Here is a 21,473-nt window from a genome sequence, read left to right on the forward strand (position 1 = left end):
GGGGGGAGAGGCGGGCGTAAAAGACCAATCGAGAAGGTTCCCTCCCGCCACCAGTTTTTGGCGCTTCTTTCAATTTTGCAGGAAAAGAAAAGCAAAAAGTGAGAGAATCGATATATATGAATGGGGCATTCAAGTTTGTTGGTATGTTTGAATATCTAAAATAAGAGGAAGAAGTTTGTTGGTATGCATATATTTATTGTTTTCATCTTTATATTTAGCATCTCCTGAGCTGAGCAAAGCTGCAAGTGAAAATAAAATCCTCACATCCTCAGTGTAAATGAAAAGCATGATGCATCATAAGGTAAAATGTATTGCTGTTTAAAACACAGAACCTCCGGGTAAGTGTGTGTCACTCCTTAATGAAATATATCCACAGTAGCCCAGATTCTGGTACCAAAGAAGTGATGCTCCAAAAATAATTTATTTGCAATAAATTACACATTTCAAATATAACAGAAATCACACATTTGTTAAGATTATATCAGCGGCTATCTGCTTCCCATTCCAGCAATAGACAGTATAGATTGTGTGCCTTCAGACAATGAAGTGGCTTTGTTTTTCTCAGCATTTTAAATGGTTGTAAAGCACATGGTACTTTTCGTCATAGTCCCTGGGATTACAGTGGCTCAACCTCTGTGATCACTTTTTTAATAAAAATCCCTTTATTCATGAAAAAAACACACCTTATAATTTAGTCAAAAGTAATTTGGTTTTTCTGATGTCCAACAAAAAAAAAAAAATGCAGATTCTATATTTTCTCTGTATCACACAAATGCCCCAAAACCCTATGTACATTTTTACATACTGGTTCTGTGTGCCTTTACAGGGCACAGCGGGTTTCCTTGAAACTCAAGTCGATAGCTTCTGTTTCATTTCTAGCCCTGAGTTTGTACTCGTTTCTTAACTCCTACCATCACCTCTTCAGAAACTGCGACAGTCCTGTTGCTCATATTTCAGAAAATCTCTTAATGCTTCCTAAAACATTGTTTTTTTTTTCCAATCTTAACTGGAGAACTTTACCTGCATTATCACTCATGTAAGACATTTATTTAAGAAGAAATACAACATGATGATGCTCCTATGTGTAGTTACAGGATAGGGTTTGCATGGTTTAGTTAAAAGATTATTAGCGAAGCATTTCCTGCAAATGAAAGCTTGCAGGGCATTACCCCGGATATATATGCAAGTTAATGATCGTTATTGCGATAAGAAAAATCCACATGAGCATGACTGAAGTCTTAATAAATTGTTTTGATGCACTCGGCTCAAATGGAGCCAACAGAAGCCACGCGTAAAGTAGTAAATCGTTCTTCTTTCAACCAAAAGAAAAATCACAATAAAAAAAACACAAAATCCAAACATATTTACCAGCTGGTCAGGTAGGTATCCTGGTAGTTGACGTTTTAAAAGTAAACTGAAATGTGTAATGATGTAAAGACAGTACTTTCATAAAATAAAGAGTACAGTAAATATATTATTTTTTCAGCGTCTTATATAAGATACAACATTGACAAACATTCTAATGTTGAAGCAGAAATCAACAGCTAGATGAAGACTGGTTTTTTTTTGCTTTAAATTACCTTTGCATGGAAAAACACAACAATGTCTTTATTTTACAATGCGATGCAACTATGATGACTTTTTTTAGGAGGGTCAAATAAAAAGCACTTTTTTTCATGAGATCCACATAATAATAAATTACCTTTATACAACCCAGGAATTTTACATGTGCGGTTTAAAAAAAAAAAAAAAACAACCTTAAGAGTCCAAAGTGCAACCAGCTGCATCTTACTAGCCTTTTATGTCATTACATAATATCAGGACATTCTTGGTATTCTTGTTAAAATACCCTCACTGTAGTTTGTTTTCCCAACTGTGCATGAGGTATTTCCATGCAACTTTTACCTGCCAATGACCCTGCAGAAGATTTCTTCTCAAATTAGACAAGAATGAGTTACTTGATTTATCATGATGTCCGTCCTGAAGGTGCAACTATTTCTCTCCAGAGGAAAGACCTCCCAGAGGTATCCTCATCTCAAGGTGTATAACCCACCTGGGGTGTCACCCTGTCGAAACTGGATTCTTGCCTTGTTCGGTCGTCTTACAGTCAAGATGAGAAAATGTCCTAACTGGCTTATCAGTTATCCAGAGAGCCTGCTCCTCCGTTGGTCGCAGTGGCTTTGCCTTTTGATTTTCCTGATGAGCGGAAAGAGAAGCGCTTGATGAGACGCCTGGAGAAGCTGCCAGACTTTTTACGGCTGCTGGTTGCTGCAGCAGCAAAGTTATTGCCCATGTTGGAGATGTCTTCATGTGATTGGCTGAGGCAGGACTCCTTTTCTCGATGTCTTCTGCGGAACAACAGCTTCGACCCGCTCTGCAGAAAGCTCACTGCAGCAAACAGACAGAATACGTCAATATGTCAAAATGGAAATCCACATGTGCAGTATTGAGACTTGGTCAAAAACACTTAGCCGATCAGCCAACTGCTAGTTAAATGAAACTGATGATGTTGTAAGAAAGCAGGCTCATCCATTTGATTTTTCAAGACAAGTTCAGCATGGATCCCCTCAAACATCCATTTGGTCTTTTCAGTTTGTGCTGCAAAAAGGCCACCAGAGGGCAGCAGCAACAGCACTTAAGAGTCACTCATATCATACAGCCTGGAAATTAAATTCTGATGAAATTATGTAAGACTATAAAACATGTTGTACGATGAATTTCATGGAGATGTTTCAAAGAATAACAATAAGTGCAAAAATAATGAAGGTAACATTTTCAAAGACAAAAGGGTAAAAAATATTTTCACATGTTTAAATTATCCAACATCAGGGGCTCCTATGGCAGAGTGTTCTGTTTGCACACCATATATACAGAGACTGTAGTCAGTGGTGTAGTGATGCCTAAAGAAGTGGGTATATTCTTAATTTTTCCCAAAACATCCAGAGGATAAACATCCTCTGCTATAGACATAGTTTGACATTTAAACTGGCCAACAGACTACAGGCTGAAACTACACAGTGATGCATTTTGAGTGAACTATTTGTTATTCCTAAACAGTATTGGGGGTAATGCATCACAAAACAATGCACAATGTTTCAATGTAACTATTATTATGATTATAAATATTTCATTTACACTTTCATAACAAAACTTACCGTCAGATAAAACCTCTTCTTGTAATAATTAGAATCCATGGACACCTGGCTTACCTTTATGGTCCTTCAGGCTGCGTGTTTCCAAGGCACCAGTGGACCCAGTATCTGACTCCACATCGTCCACAGACGGACGCTCCGACACGTCGGAGGGTGTGGTTTCTTCTGGATCCTGGTAATGCCCGGCACCATAATGGTTGCCATGCATGGCTGCATCCATGGCTGCAGCATAGCCGCTGGACAGCGCACAGTCATCTTCAGAGAGCGGAACCTAATGAGGGACAGACATAATGAATCAAACGATGCCCTTTAAAAAACTTTTTTTTTGTGTGTGTGTGTGTGTGTGTAAGTTTTGTGTCATATTTCCAATGAAGCCACTGAATACAACGCTGACGGCTTTCAGAACGGAATCAGGTCAGAGGACTCTCATCCTGCCGTAATGTGGTCCTATTGGGGTTGTGCCTGTGGACTAAATTTAGCTCAAAGTCATTTCACCTTCTTGTCATTGTATTCTGGGATTCCTTTAAAAGAAGGTTTTTTTTCTGGACCTGTTATTGTAGTTATAGTAAAAAATAGAAAAAAACATGCCAGTAGCTGACCTCCCACTGATGAGCTCAACAACATTGAAAGAAAGAAAAAAATCAACTGTGTTTAAAATTAGTCAGTTTAAAAAGGTACATCATTGTGATGCATCGGTGTTTGCACCAATTCAACAAGCCACCGCATTTAAACAAGGTTTTGAATTCTCTGACCTTGGACACGCCCGAGATGATCAGCGTGCTCCTTTTGGTCGGGGTCTTCCGAGCTGCTTTGGATGCCGACTCTGTCAGCTGCCGAATGGCCGTCTCTGCAACGGGATCCAGGCCATTAGACAGGCGGCTGCTCTCTGAGCAACAAAACACAAATATGTAAATCAGCACTACACTAGTTCACTGTGAAATACTGTTCAAGGTGAGATTTTGAGTGTAGTGCACATCAATTAGAAAATGTAAGCTTGATCAAATATTTGTATTTTATTGTTTCTAATTTCTAAGAGTTATGATATATATTCTTATCAGCAAAAACTGTAATCCTGTTCATGTTACAACTCTAAAATCCTATTTCCTGTATTTAAGCAGGCGGGTTGCAGCGGTAAAGCCCTGTTCAGGATTCTGACCAGGAGTACCTGCACAGAGAGGACATGATGCTTGCTGAAAGGTGCATTCCTCTCCTCTCATGTTACACAGCAGCCTGCTGCTTACCCTACTTTGCATCTGTTATGTAAAACAACGTCTGGCCTTCCAGCCTGGACTCACTGCTCGGGTTGGGGCTGCCTTTGGCATCTGACAGGATGGTGGGCTTCTTCTCCGTCACCTCCACTTTGGATGGTGTCCGCAGAGGAGACTCACCTGAAATGCATCCCAGCTTTTTTTTGAGTCACTTTTAATATAATCACAACACTTTTTTTTTTTCTCTTCAGTTGTGAACATTGTGATACTTTTGTAACAGGGTTAGAAGATGTTAGAAATAGAGGCAGAGGCACGACGTTATGACTGATAATAAAATAAGCACAGTGGAGTTTCAAATGCAGCATTTTCTCAACAATATCGATTGTAATATTTGTCAAACTAACCTGGGCTGCGTTCCAGTTTGAGTCGAGACTGAACGGTGGTCACGGTGGTGACGATGGTTCCGTCTGGCATGATGGTCCGGTCCACATCCACTTTCTTCGTGGGGGTGACAGAGGAACGGAGGGGCAAAGCATTGTGGGTGCTGCGAGGCTCCTCTGTTTCAACGTACAGCAGCTGGAGGAGTTAAAGAAACAAACAATGAATGTATTTATGGCTTTGGACTTTTCATTTAGCAAACAAATGTCTTCAGGGAAAGACTTTCATCTTCGTCGAAAACCCAGGAGCTTTATCTAAACCGACATGTTCATCTATCTGCAGGGATGATTTCAGTTTGATTACCAGTGTGGGTGTAACAGGTTACAGGAGATGTAGAGGACAACAGGTGGTGTTAATGTAAACATTGGCCTGCAGCCATAAAGCAGATGTTACTGTATTGCTGTCTTTGAAAGATATGTAAATCACAAGAAGGAAAAAAGGCAACAAGTCTGCAGAGACAGCTGTCAGCGGCATGACAATGGACCGCTGTTATACAACGCTGCCTCGGCCTTTGTAGTGAATCTTTGTTTCAGTTAGATAATAAACTGTGATGATGTAACAGCACACTTCAAAGCATGAGAATGGCTTTGAAAGTGGGTTTTTTTTTCTCTCCATTATTTTACAGCGGTGTGCTGCGTCTCTGCACTCACCTCTGCTGTGACTGTAGCGTGTGGAGCCAAGCCGTGGCCGGGGCTGATTGACAGTGTGTGCTGACCAGTGGGAACTTTGTGGCAGAGGTCGACCACTATGGAGGCGTAGCCGGGCAGGAATTCTAATGGAGATTAGAAAAAAAAAATCAAAAGCATTAAAACGTTCTCTTTAGCACTTTCACATTTTCTACGTTACCAAAAAAAAAAAATGAGAGAGCGTCACAGCCTGCCAACAGCACATTAAAGGCATCAATGAATCTGCTTAAGAAGTCTAAACATTCATGCTGATCAGGCTTTTGAACGGCAGCCAATAGTAAATTGCTAAGCAGCAGTGCCTTACGTTCCCTTTTTCCATTTCGCTCCAGAAGTCTGACCCTCAACTCTTTGGTCTCCAGCCCGAGCTCCCTGCAACACACAGGGAGAAAACACAATGTTAGATTTAAAGGGAAACCGCAAAATACAAAAAAAATACAATTAAAGGAATATTGCAACTTTTTTCTGAGGCTGATATCTCCGTTAAAGCTTCTGTAAATCTTAAATTGGGCTCGACAGCATGAGAATTCTTGACTGTATTGGCCAGTAATCCCTCCTCTTGAAATGTCAATGGAACATGTCTTACAAACTGCAAGTCGCTAAAACTTTAGAGACGGTGTAAGACTCCCACATTTTCATTCATGTTTGAAATGTAAAAAAGTCAGTTTGTCAAACAGGTGACTTCTTCTGCTTTAAAAAAAAAACTGAAAGGCCAATGTTTGTCAACAGGACTGATGTCGGCCAATACCGTTGGTCTACCGATAACATCAGTGCATCTCTAGGAGTTATACTTGTTACATGTTTTGGCAGGAACAGCACACAAGCTTGACCCTTCCTCACAGAGAAATCTCTTCGCCCCATTCCAGCGGGGCGTTCGGGTTGCCGGGCACAGACAGGAAGCTTGTTGACCTCTCTGTGGAGGGTTGGTCCAGGTTCAGGACACAGCACAGCTCCCCTGATCTGGAGAAATGACCTGCGTGCACACAGAGACACAGTGAGACCTCGGCAATCGGCAGGAAGCCGGGGCGGATATGATCTGACGCAGAGGGAGAATGTCTGACCTTTACTTAAGGTCGCCCCGAGCTGCCGGAGCAGTAGTCGTCTCACCAAGACGCTCTGGGGTACAGAGTTTAATCCCCCAGACAGATGGTCCATGGGGGCCTGGGAGCGTGTAGAGGGGGGGCGGGGGGTTTCCACAGCAGAAACAGTTTAACTCAGGATGCTTAATACAACATTCAGTCTGAGCAAGTCATAAAACAAGTCTTGGTTAGTTTGACTTTTATTAAAACCTAAACATTTCTTACCAAGGAGGACACACAAGTCTTGAGGTTGAGGACCATCGCTGGCTGAGTGCTGAACAGAGTGTCCTCTATCAGTCCCTTAATGGTGTCCAGGTCGGCGTTACCTTCAGCGCTCTGATGAAGAAGAAGGGTGTGTTGGAGCGGGAGAGGTGAGAAAAGTAAGTACAAATTGGGTCTTTTAGTCACTTTTTGTGCCTCATATCATTGTCATGAAAAGAATATCAAAGCAGCACAAATACAAAATAATTGTCACGGCTGCTTTAATCTCTTAGTTTGCTGAAGAAGCCTTGCACCTCTGGGGGACTGAACACTGAATATTTCATACTCGTAATTAGCGTGACTAAAATAAATAGAAAGTTTATTTCTTTTGATATCACTCTCAGTGTTTTTCCCAAAAGAGTTTTTTTTTTTCCAGAACAGAAACAGCATCTATCTTTTTCTTTAATAGACGTTCTTGCTGTTTCAGACAAAAGACATGACATGGCTTGCAAGCGCACATTTACACAACTATTTTCAGAACGGCATTTCCTCCATGACTCATGAGGAGCTTAATGAGGCCGAGAGTGACTCGCATGCAAAACACGACGTGTTGACTGAGATTGATGAAGCGTTTGAATAATGTGTGTTTTCTGTTTTGAATGTGCACGGCCTCTCCGGGCCGTGAGGCCGACATCAGGTGTATCAGGGGGATCAGTATCAGACGTTCTCACCTGTCTCTGCAGCCTGCAGGGAGTCACACTCAGAGTAAACGACGGCTGCTTTGAAAGAGTCCAGGACATCAGCAGACCCTCATCCGCCATCTCCTCCAGAAACACAGCCACCTGATGCAGACAGACAGGGAGAAGGTGTGAGAAATAGAGGCGACATTGTCAATTGTCAGTGCATATCTACATTAGTTCAGTAAGTTTAGAAAAGGCAGGTAGGTGACTATGATGTTGCTTCATAGTAACTGTTCCTTTAAGATGCTCTAATCTCAGGAGAAAGGTGAGTTTAGGGAAATGAGGCTTTGTTCAGACAAGCAGAGGGTGGAGCCACACTCTCTCTCTCTCTTTTGTATTATGGACAATTACACAATTACCCCATTAAAACTTTGTCCTGTTGATTCTCTTGTGTTGAATACAAACGAGGGAATTGTTAATAGTGTCAATCTACGGCTTCATTCAGTGGAAACCCTCAACTAATTATACTGTTTCACTTTGATAATTAAATTTAAACAAGGTCTCCTCCTCCTAAGAGAGGCAGACCGTACTGGCAGCTGAAACACATTTTAAAGTATAAACTATCAGGTCACATTTCACTTTAAAACTTGAGGGAAATTGTGAGAAACAAAAAATGTGAAGGACTTTCTTTTTTTTTTTAAATCAGGTGATAAGACTTTCTCTTCTAAAGCTAGATGGTGGAAAGAGTTAAGTCCACTTGCCACTTGCAGGATTTAACATCTGCACGACTATGTTCTTTGAATCGGTGGAGGCCAGTGCAATCCCGTTTGCTGTTGGGCGCAGCGGCAGCAGGCTGAGGGCAGCAGATGTGAGCTGACTGAACAAACTGATCCGCGAGGCCAGTGAAGATGTGGGAGTGGAGCTGAACTCTCCGAGAGCAGGATGCTCTTCAAGCTACGTGTCGTGCCATGTGATGCGATGCAAAGTGATACTTGCAACGCAATGTGAACTATAAACTGTATCGTCCCGTTGGGGATTTGTCTTAAGACTTCAGGTGTTGCATATATTTAGCTGCCTCCACAGTGGAATCAATAAAATATAAAAAATAAAACCAACAACGCTCCACATGTAAAAATAGAAGCACATACCCACAAACAAACAAACAAACAGCATATTGCACATTACCAATAATGCACCAGATCTACATAAAACACATCATAATCAGGGAAAAAGATGAGAACATCATAACCATGTTGCCTCTTTGATAATGAAATCCATCCACTCCATAAGGTACTGATAAAGCACAGAAGCACCTTCAGTTCAAGACTCATTCCCCCATGATGCACCTCAGAACACCACAGGAAGTCAATCCTGCCAGGGGCCAAAAAAGCCTTATAACTCCACCATTTGATTGTCAGACACTCCGTCTGATCCTGGACTTATTTCACTGTCAGCTGCTATAAACTCCTTCACTATTCATTGTTTATTTGCATCTGTGAAATACTGAAACTAAACTGGTCAATATTTCTTTCATGAATCCTAACTATGCAGAACTCGGTGCTTTTCGTACTTCTGCTTATATTACTTGTTTTATTCCAATTAATATTTCATATTTATCTTCATGTCATATCCTGTATAAGAGCAACTGCAACAGCCAAATATTATTTAAAATAATGTATCTCTGATTCTGATTTAATTTGGCTAAAACACATGTGCATTGCTAAAATAAAACAGAGGGTATTGACTGTGATAAGAAATAAAACTATAAAAGACTCCTCATCACATGACCATGACAGTGCGGACTGTATCACATGTGATGTTTTTGTACACATTTGAATAACAATGCAAATAGAGCTCTGTCATTGTCATTTGTTTTAGAAGCCTTCCCCTCGAATGTGCAAATTGCAAAATAAAAAAAAAATCCAGGTGGTGAGCTTTTATACCTGTGCCACAGTAGGTGCTATGGTGATCTGATAGGTGTCCATGGAAACGGCAGCATGTGACTGCTGAGTGACGGTCACAGGAAATGTCACCGTGTCCACCCAACATTTACAGTGTAACACCTGCAAAACAAGAAGAGACAGTACTGAAAGACTGAAGACAGAAATCCCTGTTGTTGTTTCTATCGCACGTCCTGAAAATGTGTCTTCATCTGCAGCTCATTTGACATGACACTGAAAATTTGGGCCAGGATTTTTCATCTCATGTCTTGCCCTAATTAAAATGTTATTGGGTGAGTGGCTAAAAGATGTCGGCTTCAGATGTTAATCCCTGTTTGTGTTAATGAACGTGATACATTTAGATTACTCACCATTCTGTGTGCTGATTGGTCAGTGCAGGTCACGCTATCTATGGCGGAGGCAGCCGTTAGCTGGAGACTGCTGTCAAAAGTGATCTGGATGGAGCTCTGGAGGAGACGGAGGGAGGAGAGCAAATGTCCTAAATATTACATAAGAGGGTGAGAAGAGACACTTGGGGTAGACGAGCAATATTTTTGTACTGCAGTTTGCAGCCTTTCATGCAGCTGGTTAGCTGGCAGTCCCTGTGCTCTTGGATCTTTGGTTAGAAAAAGGAATCTGCTGCTGCTGCTGCTGCTGTAACATTTCAATGTAAATGCAAATGTTGTGAATTTTAAGTAGCAATGTTTTCAAACCCTTTTTTCCTACCCAATCCCAATGCCAAGGCATGTGTCATCCCTTTTCAACCAGTTTTAATAAGTCTCAGAGCTCCCCAAAACATGTCTGTGAAGTTTCTTGTTCTAAATCCACTCTGATCCTGTATTTGATCATGCCTATAAACCCCTCTATTTCAGCCCTGCTCAGAACAGTGTTTCTGTGTCTGTAGCTTTAAATGCAAATGAGCTGTGTCTGACCACGCCCCTCTGGAAGGGCTCGAGTGCTTTTCCCTTTTTTGCACCATGCCATACTTTACGTTGAGAAAGCAGACTCAGAGGGCAGAACAAACACCTAGCTGTGGGAGTGTCACCCACCTGGGGGAGGGGTCACTGCCCTTTGTGATGTCACAAAGGGAAACTCTTCAAAGCATTACTTTGAACTTTTAGTTGAGTGTAGATTTAAAGACCATTAATTTTACTTCCACTAAAGTACAATTTAATCAAAGTGACTGTTCTTTTCTTTGAGTATAATATTCTTGTCTGTCCACCTCTGCTAATTACAGAGCTCCTTCCTGATTGGCCCAAATGAAGCAGCTACCAAAGCTGTATGAAATCAGCAATCTGTTCGACACTCCTAAAGGAGAAGGATGTGAGGGGAGCCAGTTTGCCCTTTGTCTTGACTTTTTTACAGTGTTGTCTTCAGAGGACCGTAAGTAATGAAGAAAATTGTTTTTTGTTGTTGATGTTTTTTTGCGGCCGGCCTGAAAAAATGTTCAAATAAGAAATCTGAATTGCGGTTGTCAATCCTTTCCACTCACAATGCCTGCCAGCCACACGTGTACACCAACAGGTTCACCTCTTAAACAACTTTTACTAGAAACATGTTGTGATTATTCTTTTACAGCTGTCAACTACTTGAACTATACAGAGTTCTATCACAGCTGTGAGGCTTGATGTTCTAATTTCTTCATATTTGGTGCCTTGTCTTTTGGTGACATAAAGTAATAATCAAAAAAAACTATGAATGTTTGTATTTACTATTCATTACAGTACATGAACGTCCTTTTCCCTGCCTTTAAAAAAAACCAGGTTTATTTACCGCTGGTTAACTTTACTTGCCAGAACATTCTCCCAATTTCTGCACAAACAGGAATATCCTGTGACGAAGAAAGGTTACCCTCATGTGTCATTATAACACTCTTGTTAATAAACAGTCTCTTGTGAGGAGCCATAGTGTATATGTTAAGAAGCAGTTTCTACAAACATGCTTGTGTATTCAATAAATGGCAAAGCATCATTGGGTTTTTTTTTTTTTTTTCTCCAGGCTGCTCAGTGGATTTGTGCACTCGGATGAATAATGCCTGAAGGTGCTGGCAAAAACATTACGACATATGTCTGACCAAGGACTGCTAGGGAATATAGGCTTGCTGAAGTTGTGGACTCTCTGCCTGGATCCGGCTAATAAAAAAAAAAAAGTACACTGAGCCTCTGCATCATCCATCAGCATCCATTATCAGGCCTGCATTGGTCAATGCTTAGTCATGCTTACAGCCAGGCAGATTGTACTGTGGGAGTGTTAGACTTGGAAGAGACCCCTAACAAGAGGAATTATTGTCTCAGTTGTAAGACAAGATTCACAAGGAAACGTGACAACACCAGTGGCCTACTCTCACCGTGTGAGCGTGCCAGAGGATCTGCTTCAGACGCCGGCTTTAACGGTCTCAGGAGAAACAAGCCAGGGAACACAAATCCCCTATTGTCAGGACATATGTTCCTCTAAGGTCCAAGTCCAATCACTATCACACACAACGTTGGAGGCGGGGCAGAGGTGGGAGGATGATATAACGAAGTCTGTGGTGTGTATCTGTGTGTGTGTGTGTGTGTGTGTGTGTGTGTGTGTGTGTGTGTGTGTTCCAGTCAGAAGGGCAAAGAGCCAAGTGCAATGCTGCAAGCTTACGTAGGTTTCCCTGGACCCAACACTGCAGTCACATGACCGCAGAGTACAACCGGCTGTGTTCACCTCGGTTGGCTGGAGCCTCTAAAACTGCTCAGTCACCCAGCCGTTCATTACATCCAGAGTGCAGAACAAATATGATGTGATGTATTTCAGATTGTGAAAGGCGTTAGAGAAACCCAATAATCACGTGGTCGTGATTGTGCGCGGTTTTGTAGATGTTGCTTTAGTGAAAGCTGCGTCACTGCAGTCGAACACCACCCGCATATTTTTGCTGTGAGGCTAATTTGAGTTGGCAAGGGGATGTGAGAGAATTCTCCTAAATGTCAGGCTGTTTTTGTGAACACACACACAATCTTGCAAAAATGGACACAAAGAGAGCAAAAGACAATCATAAGTTAACATCAGTTTTGCATTTTTGTGTGTTGATATAGATTGATCTATACATAGAATTCTATTCCACATTCGTTGCACCTATATGGCAGGTCAAATAACCACAAGGCCACCAGACGTCCTCCCTAATATGCCAATATTTAAACCTAAAAACCCTCCAAGCCAGAGACATCTTTCTGAGAGGAGTCACTTCACATCTACATCTTAAATTTGTCACTTTTTATGTTAAACCTAACAAATACATGACAAATAGAAAAAGATGCAGATTACTTCAGGACACATGGCAGCAGAGGCTCGCCAATATTTGTCAATCAAATTCTCGCATGCTTAAGGGAAGGTTATGTCATCAGATTTGTTTTAAAGTCGGTGTTGTTTATGGCGCTCGGCGCTGATATGATTTGCTGTGAACAACAAAAACTCTCTGGGCTGAACTCTAATCCAAGAGTTGTATTCTTTGGGGTTGACTCATAGACTGTATGAAACATGGACATCGACGCCAGCCATCGGTTGTAGCGTTGTGAAAGCTGATGATGGCGGCTGCCATACTGGACATTCTGACTCCAAGTAACCTCTGGCTAATCCAGAAGCAGACAAACACATCTTGTTAGCGGAAACAAGCCCATCCAGCTCCACTAGTTTGTCATTTGGCCAGCAAAGTCCTAACAATGAACAAAACACAAACAAAGCCTAAAGTTTAAGGTCAGTAACAGGATTTAGCGGAGTTCAAGTCCATCCTTTTTGCAAACAGCTACAAGCCCGCCTGTCCGTCAAATCAGCCATGTCGTTATGACACCTAATTATACACAGCTCTTAGCCTTAATGTAATCAATCTCCCCACTAAACTTTTTCCCAGTAAAGAAACGAGCTGTAGAGACTAAACCTGTTTTTAGATCCAGGCAGTAAGCTTGTTTATTTCGGCTGTAAAAATCTGTATTTGAAAATGGGCTCAAATGGGGATTTCTTTGCTTTTGGAGCCTGCCTCAAGTGGACATTTGAGCAACTGCAATTTTTTGCACTTCCACAAGTGCCTTATTAATTTACCACTCAAGGTCGCCGCTTAGGTTGACCATGGTGCTAGCTTGAAATTTTGAAGTTTATGTATTTGTTCATTTATCAGGGACACATAATGAACATTGCTTCATATGCAAAATACAAAGTAGTTTCTAGCCATGGCTTATTTGCAACCCCTGTCTTTCTAGGCTTTAAGGTTCTCCAGTTTTCCAATTATTTTGGGCCATACATGTCCTGACAATAAAGTAAGGTTGGAAAACATTTATATATTTTGTATAAAAGGACGTAGAGAATCTAAATGTTCAGCTGTTCATTATCTTTCTATTCCTTCAAAGAGACTGGACTCAAAACATTTTTTTTGCATCTATTGGCCTCTCGATAGCCATCTGGTGCTCTGTGGTGTTGTGTATCCTCCTGGCAGAAGCAACAGAGCTCGTTTTGTCATGGAGAGGCCAAAGCTAGCAGCATCACCACACGCTTGTCCTTGTGAACCACCGCTGTTCACATGAGTGTATATTAAAGATATTTCTGGAGAGAGACCGTTCCTGAGGACATCCACGGTGTCACTTCAGGTTCGTCAGCGTCAACCCTTTGGGTCCGGCTGTCTGAAAAGCATGTGGGTCAGCCAGAAATACACTCCCCCTGTGGCTCCTGTTGACCCTCATCTTCCTTTTATGCCTTTTCTAATTGCAGCGTGGATTTCAGGTTTTGGCAGCAAAAAGGTACAAATGTTTGTGGTGTAGAAAAAGCTATTTTTACATTTTGTTTCACCTCTTTTACTTTACGACAACAATCAAACCTAAATATAATGTTAATGTTTCCAAATAGCTTTAGAGAAATATGTTAGCCCAAACACAAGCCCACTGCTCTGACAACATGGCAAAATAAATTACTGTTACTATCACTGGGATGTAAACGTGTGTTTGCAATGTTAGCATGCTAACACGAATGCAAAACAAAGTAAGTATGCTAACAGGTGCTTGAGAACTATGTTGCACTTAAGGTAAACTTTCACTTACATTAGCATGTATGCAGTCTCATTCATAGCATTTTAGCATGCAGTTGTAAGCCTTTAGCCTTTGCTTTAGCTAGTGATGCTAGCTTTACATTGTAGCAGCAGGTTAGTTTCAACTGATTATTTTAAAAGTGATAAATAATTACAGCATTTGAAGAGCTGATTGTCTAGCTGTATACAACTACTATGACATCATTTGTCAAACACGGTCATTAAAACTATGAAAAGTAAGGACTTCTGTTAAGCATTTAGGATCCAGCTTCCGTTAGCATTAGCAATTTGTTCATGAACTATTTGATATAAGATTAATTAATAGTGTGTGTCTCCACTTTAAATGCTGAGTTAAAGGAGCTGTGTGGCCAATAAATAACTACGGTGGGTGGGAATAAAAGTCAATTTGAGTCATTTGAGTAAAACTTGCAGGGGAATGTAATCAGTCAGCTGTGACTGAAACAAATGAGTGCTTGGTGTCCCCTGTCGTTAAGAAGAATCTACTTGAGCATAATCATTGGGGGCATTAATCATCTACCAGCAGCTCACAGCCAGAGAGGGAAGAAGTGAACTGTGTCCTCTAGCTAATCACCAGCCTCTGTATAATTGCAGATCGTGAATGGACTCGGAGCTTCCTTCCCTGCAGATGCACACTCGATTGCTCTATTAATCCCCCTCTACAGTACCACCCACTGAACCCTTGGCCTCATGTGTCAGCTGCAGGAGCAGGAAGAGTCTGACAATATGATTATGATCTGCTGGTCTGAAGAGGCCAGTCCTTCAAGCCCAATGCACCCAACTAATCCAGTCAGACATCTGAGAAGCTCCATATCAAGTCCTCCTGCCAAGGCAAGATTACATCCAAAGACTCCCACAGTAATACTTCAGCATACAGACATTTTCAACAACAGCAGCTGAGTCATGCAAATACAAATGCAGGGGTAGTTTTTATGCTCCTGTTCAGATTCATGTGTCTTTAATTTTTTTTTGTGTGACAGGATTTGAGTGGAGAAACAAAACCATGTTTAATGGCTTGTGTTTAATTTACATGACCCTTTGGAGGTATACACTTAGCATGCTTAATTGTTCAAGTGCTTGTGCATGACAAGTGCAGCTATAGTTACTGGTGACTCCATGGAAATTACCATCAGCATTGCATCAAATGCAGACATAGGGCTGGGAATCGTTGGGCGTCTCACGATTCGATTATATTTCGATTCTTGGGGTCACGATTCGATTCATAACAGATTCTCAATTCACTACGATTCTGGATTCATGATTCAAAGTCTATTTTTGAGTTAGTACATACTTCAGGATCTACGCCAGTCATCTGTGAGACTGGCTGAATTTCTTGATGCTCCGTTTGTCATTTTACTGAGTTAAAGAGCTAGCCTCAGCACTTCGATGTTTGTAAGTTGTGAATCTATTTAAACTCTAATTTTTACAAAAATCCAGATTCCTGTAAACATACATTGTGTGTTCATACAAAAAGAGGATGTCCTTCTATGCCACATTTAAGAAACTCAGACAAACTGGAGCCAAAGACTATAGACTTGGTATATCTTTAGACTGTAAAAACCACAGCTGCAACACATCAGCGCTGCTACACTCTGCTTTTCCCCCTAAGGTTGCAATTGTCTCATCAAATCTGTATCTTAAGTCAATCAGTATCTCTTCAACCTTTTCAGAATCCTCCACCTTATAACTTTCCTTTGGTATTTAACTTACTGACATAAAAATAAAAAATGAAGAAATCTAGATAACACACTGACACGTTATCTCTTGCCAACGTGGTGCTTTAGCTTGTAGCATGTGTTGCTGCTCTCCATGTTTATGTAACATTCCCCCCCCCCATGTTGCTGTCATGATTCAGCCCGCATTTTTTTGTAGGCTTGTCCTTTTTTGTTCTTTTCTTTTTTTTCTTTGAATACTGGATTTCAGGGGTCGGGGTCATGGCTCCCCTCTGGATGAGTTCAACTCCAAGGACATCAAACTCAAAATTAGTGAGACAGCATGAGCTGCTCTGTAAGTTCGCCGTGTTTGCACATTCCCATTGGATGGTTGGAGGGGTCCAGGATGATGTTTCTCTCTCTGTGGTAGTGAACTGGGCATCACTGAAAGCAGCCACAAACTTAACTAAGCTACTGACACTTGTGAAATCTTTATTAAAAGGTTAACAGAAAAACTCTGTCAGTGTCCCCTGGTTGCCTGGCAACTTCACATTGACAACATGACATCTGGAGGTCAATGCCTTACAGCCTATTAGGTTGTGTCTGAAAAGTCGCCCTCATCCCCTTCTCCCTATATAGGGATTTAAATGTAGTGGATTATATAGTGCACTTATTCGGCTCCATTAAAAAAACATTTTGGATCTTACTCGCTCACTCGCTGGGCCCTGACAGTGATGTCAATGCTGCCACACTAAACTAAAACATGCAGCTTAACTCCGACCAAGGATCAATAATAACTGTAAACTACAGCATGAATTTCAGTTATAACTTGTGCTATACTGAGTGTATTTTCCAAAACAGTTCAAAATAATGAATCTAAAAATAACAGAAAATGAGTCTCAGAGCAGTTGGAAATACTTTTGAGTTCTTCTTTGGTCCAGCCAAAAGCTTGAAACCCAAAGACGTTGGCTGGAACAGGAGACGGGGGAAAAAAAACTTTAACTCATTCAACTTGTCTTTGATTGGATGAATTTCAACATAATTATTTAAAGACCTCCGTCAGCATCAATCTTCAATGCCACACAAGTACTTAGGTTAATGCTATAAATGGGATTTTCTGCTAATCCCCACCTGATGACACTGAAGCCGTATCTTCATCACGCTGTTGTTCCTCCGGGGAAGCTCACGTTTGCTCCGATGCAGAAACATGATCAACGGTAGACGAGACTACATGGGACGGTAGTTTGGAAAGTTTGTCTGGTCAAACTGGCTGTTTTGCAATTGGCCTGGTATGCCTGGTAGGTGACAGGTGTTTGCAGGGAGCAAAGAATGCAAAGTGACTACTTGCTGGTGGCCACACTTAATAATTGCCACAAAGCCCCACAGCAGGTTTTTCCAGTCCAGATTTAATGAAGGAAGTGAAAAGGCAGAAGGATCGGTGAACCATAAGGTACAACTCTGAGTCTCAGCATGTTGACAGAAAGACAGAGTTAGTCGGCTTTTCTAACTTTATCATGAACATCTAAAGAGTCAACAATACTCTAACCTTTAATGCATCTCCAAAGACAAGGATGGAGTCTTTACCTTGGTGCTCATACGTCGTCCTCTGTATATTTAGCAACACATGTTTGGGATTTGTTAAATCAGTTTTAACTTCAGAGCTTTATTAACAACCACACAAGTGATTTGCATACGTCCCAGACACAAACAGATTGCTCTGCAGGCATAAACAATGACTGGCAAATATTTCGTTGTGATGAATGTGCCCAGGGAGCTTTGGCTCACATTCTCACTTCACAAACTAAACACCACATTGGACATATGGACGCATGCAGCTCGTCTCTGTCTCCTCAAACACTGACGTGTTTACCAAGTCTGGAGAATGATATTCAAATAAACTAAATACACCCTGTAACTGCGAGTAAAAGCTCTGTATCTGGTGATTCTGTTAAGCACTTCACAAGTCCAGTCATCATAGATCAAACACACAGAGAACTGTGAAGGTATCAAAAAGACTAATAGCAACCTCCTTTTTAAAATCACAAAACCCTTTGAAAGTTATCTCATTTCTAAAGTAGTGATCTTAAAGGTGCACAGAAGTGTACAGATTATGTGATATATGTTCATAACTCGATACACAAACTGTCCTCAGAGGAATATTTGGTCCCTGTAACACTGTTTGAAGATAAAATGCAACATGAGAAGTTATGGTGGGGGGCCGCAACAGTGAAACCGGAACTCTCCTGGGAGCTTTTTTAGCTCCAAACAGTGTTCCAGGGATCCATTTTTTTCTTTGAATAAAGTTTGTGTATTTAGTTCAGAAAATATAGCAGAGAATTGTTTCACTTCTCCAACTTTCACATTTTATTACCAAATCTAAAGTGCACCTTTAAAGTCCTCAAATGTGTTAAAACAGCCAAAAGCCCAATTATTGTTCCATTAATAAATCTAACCCACCTACAAGAAGTTCATAATGTTCAAATAGGGAGCGAGGCAGTGTTAGCGTCAAAGTTCAGCCAAGGTTCACGCCAATGTTTTGGAGTGTCTCGGTAACCGGGAGCAACGGAGGTCACTAATTGGGCCATTGTAAGGGTGGCACGCTCTCATTCGGTATCAATCAAAGAGAGTCAGTCGGTAGCCCTCGGTTCACTGACCTCTTACAACAAAAATGTTCAGCACTTTGATGACAACAGATATGAGCTGACTGAGCGGGCTCGACGCTGCACACCGTAAACATCATGCGGTGGTAGGCAGAGAAAATTCATGCAGAACATCCAGAGAGCATGAGGGATTCACACGAGGAAGCATTAACACGAAGCAATCACAGTCGTCAAAGCAGCTCTGCTATCTTCTCTTCAAGCAAGTGATCTCCAACTACAGCAGTCTGTACACTGTGGAAGCTATTAGTCATAATAACTTGTGAATTATTACATCATTTATTGTCAGTATAATTAGTGTATATGTTGTGATAACTCAATACTTTGTTACACAAACTTACAAAACTGATAAACCTGAAATTAACAGCATGAGTCAAAGGACATAACTTAAGATAACGTTGACCCAGTAGAGTATGAATACAGAGAGCAAAGGTTCATTATCTTCCTCGTTCATTATGTATCCTGTTTTTACTGACTGGTGAAAGAGTTTTATTTCCACCTTGTTTTATGATCTCGTTTTGTTTTTCAAAGGTCGACCTTTAAAGCATTGGGCACTACGCTCAGTGAGTCAGTCATGCCTTTGGGTTATTTATTACTTACTTCACTGTAAGCCACTTCTATCTGAAGGAAACCTAACTTATCATGATCACCTCTCACAGTGCAACAGTCAAAGTGTTCAATTCAATTATTATACTGTGACACATTTTCCACATTTTCCACTTGTACGAGTGAAATCAGCTAAAACACAAAACGCTTGTATTGATGATTTGCTGTTCAATGTTTCCTTTTAGAGCAGTTTTTTTTTTTTTTTTTTTTTTAGATCCCCTTTAAGTCGCTTCACTTGAACATCTGCTGGGGGTGATTTCAATCAGCCGAGGTGAGCTGACCCTTATGAGTCAAGAGTTTTGTTTGTTGTGCACGTTCACCCCGCGGATCAATCTGACCCCTTTAAACTCCCCTACAACTCATCTCTCATTCAGCATCCACACACACTTTGTGGGAGGTGAGAGGATCTGTCTCCTCTTCCAGCGCTCAGAGGAAACATCTGACTGTGTGGCAGACTTTGATTCACACGGATCAAAGGAGCTACTTTAAAGGGGGGGGGGGGGAGAGACCTTTAGCAACTTATGATAAGCCTCTAACACGTGCTGGACTGCCAAAGGCCTGCAGTTGTGTCTCACGCTGAAACCCCAGAGTAGAGTGTGAAGCTGTTGATGCTGAGTTATGAAAACATGTCTTCCTCCACGGCACAGCAAACAAGAACGCAGATCATTTCGAGAGAAAAAAAAGAAGAAACATCCTGATTGTTTTTTTTTAATCCATTCTTCTCAGTTCGCTTGCTTTTGGTTATAAGCAGCAGGAAATGTAAGACAACACTCTCCCTGTCTGATTCTGCCTCTTCCTACTGATCGCACACATCCATTTCCCCCCCCACAGTCAGGGGTATCCGACTATTTTTAAGAGGCGTGGGTGTTTGTACTGTGGCTGCCTTTGCCTCTCCACTCTTATATGTGCATTGATTCTGAGCTGTTACGCAAGCCTCTGCTCCCCATCCTCTTACCGATTAGACACTCCAACTCCCACACCTCCACCTCTCTGCCTGCACACACTTCCAGCCCACATGGGCACACAGGCAGCAGTATCAACCCCTTGCTTAACTATTTATGCTCCTCGCTTAGTGGAGTAACCTTAGGCGCGTTCCCACTACATGCTGGCACTGTGTTTTGAGAAATTTGTGCTACACCTCTCCTCTTCCTCCTCGCGCCTTAACAGATTCTCAAATTCTTTAACTCACCCCGTGCCTGCAGGCCTGCTCGTTCAGAGCGTTGACCCAGCTCCTCTGGAACTGCTCCCTGAAGGACTTGAAGGAGAACAGCGAGGTCAGCAAGCCTTTCACCCCAGCCTCAGATGTGGGACCTCCTCCACCCTGGCCCGAGCGGAGCTTCAGCAGGAAGTCCCAAACACCTCCAGGCTGGCTCTGGGGGGGCTTTGTCTTCCAGGAGGAGTCTCTCTCTCCGTCCCGCTTGGCTGCCCTCTTGGCTCTCCACAGCCGCAGCACGGTCACCAAGTACTGGAGCAACCATCCCAACACAATGAGCAAGGAGGCAAGGAAGAGACCCACCAGACACAGCCAGCTCAACTCCTGGAGCTCCATCAGCGTCTCCTGAGGCCTCTCATATCACCAGGTCCGGATGGAAATATCAGGACTGTCACTCAGCTTTCCTTTAGCCTGCAAGTGGCAGATTTGCAAGTTATAACTAAGGTCAAAGGATGCACTGAGATGGATAATGTAGCGTTCATTTGCTGGTTCTAAAACGCATTAAAACGCCACTGTCTGCATTCAAAGCAGAGACTCGTATAGGCTATCCAAATGCGTTCAAGCTGCGTGGACTTTCTGAGAATGCATTTTAAAAGAGGAAGATGCAGCGAAAAAATGTCTATAGATTCACTGGGATACAACCTACCGTGCAAGTCAAACAGTCCGAGGTGTAAGCTGCAGGTCATCGACAGCAAGACATCGGTAACGTGAAGCTGGCTCCGAGTCGTTGTGCAGCGCTGCCAACAGTAGATGTGTGTGTCCCATCTCAGAGTCATCAGCGCCGCGTCGAGCGATGTGTGTGTGCTGTCATCTGTCGACTCAAAACAAAACCTGCTCCTCACTCCTTGTGGGTTTTCAAATCTCCGCTGCTAGTACCCTCCTCCTCCTGCCTCTCTCCGAGCCCCATG

The 21,473-nt window shown here is 41.9% G+C and overlaps 1 protein-coding gene across 2 annotated transcripts; it reads right to left on the minus strand.

The window, feature by feature from the left end:
* Nucleotides 1-402: 402 nt before the first annotated feature.
* Nucleotides 403-21,439, minus strand: c2cd2l (c2cd2 like). 2 transcript variants are annotated; one of them, XM_061056547.1, is made up of 15 exons: nucleotides 21,212-21,439; nucleotides 20,542-20,976; nucleotides 9,753-9,848; nucleotides 9,385-9,504; nucleotides 7,493-7,603; nucleotides 6,786-6,896; nucleotides 6,543-6,642; nucleotides 6,322-6,454; nucleotides 5,789-5,853; nucleotides 5,449-5,570; nucleotides 4,765-4,936; nucleotides 4,448-4,540; nucleotides 3,905-3,999; nucleotides 3,210-3,423; nucleotides 403-2,388 (listed from the first exon to the last, which is right to left on the minus strand). In XM_061056547.1, exons 2-15 carry the CDS (start codon nucleotides 20,899-20,901, stop codon nucleotides 2,138-2,140), a joined length of 2,043 nt encoding a protein of 680 aa, XP_060912530.1. In that variant the 5' UTR covers nucleotides 20,902-20,976; nucleotides 21,212-21,439; the 3' UTR covers nucleotides 403-2,137. The 2 variants fall into 2 exon arrangements, with proteins under 2 accessions (XP_060912530.1, XP_060912529.1); XM_061056546.1 differs by having other exon boundaries at nucleotides 3,905-4,038; nucleotides 21,212-21,438.
* Between the last annotated feature and the right edge of the window lie 34 nt (nucleotides 21,440-21,473).

Source organism: Labrus mixtus, chromosome 14 (genome assembly GCF_963584025.1).
Source record: "Labrus mixtus chromosome 14, fLabMix1.1, whole genome shotgun sequence".
In the NCBI taxonomy this organism is placed as follows: domain Eukaryota; kingdom Metazoa; phylum Chordata; class Actinopteri; order Labriformes; family Labridae; genus Labrus; species Labrus mixtus.

What these genes read in the sequence shown, in the direction of transcription:
- c2cd2l (XM_061056546.1), bottom strand. Translation starts at nt 20,901, where the DNA reads ATGGAGCTCCAGGAGTTGAGCTGGCTGTGTCTGGTGGGTCTCTTCCTT. An exon ending in AGCAGGCCTGCAGGCACGGG is followed by an intron (nt 9,849 to 20,541) that starts GTGAGTTAAAGA and finishes CGTCTCCTCCAG; the next exon opens with AGCTCCATCCAGATCACTTT. An exon ending in ACGCTACAGTCACAGCAGAG is followed by an intron (nt 4,937 to 5,448) that starts GTGAGTGCAGAG and finishes TAACTCCTCCAG; the next exon opens with CTGCTGTACGTTGAAACAGA.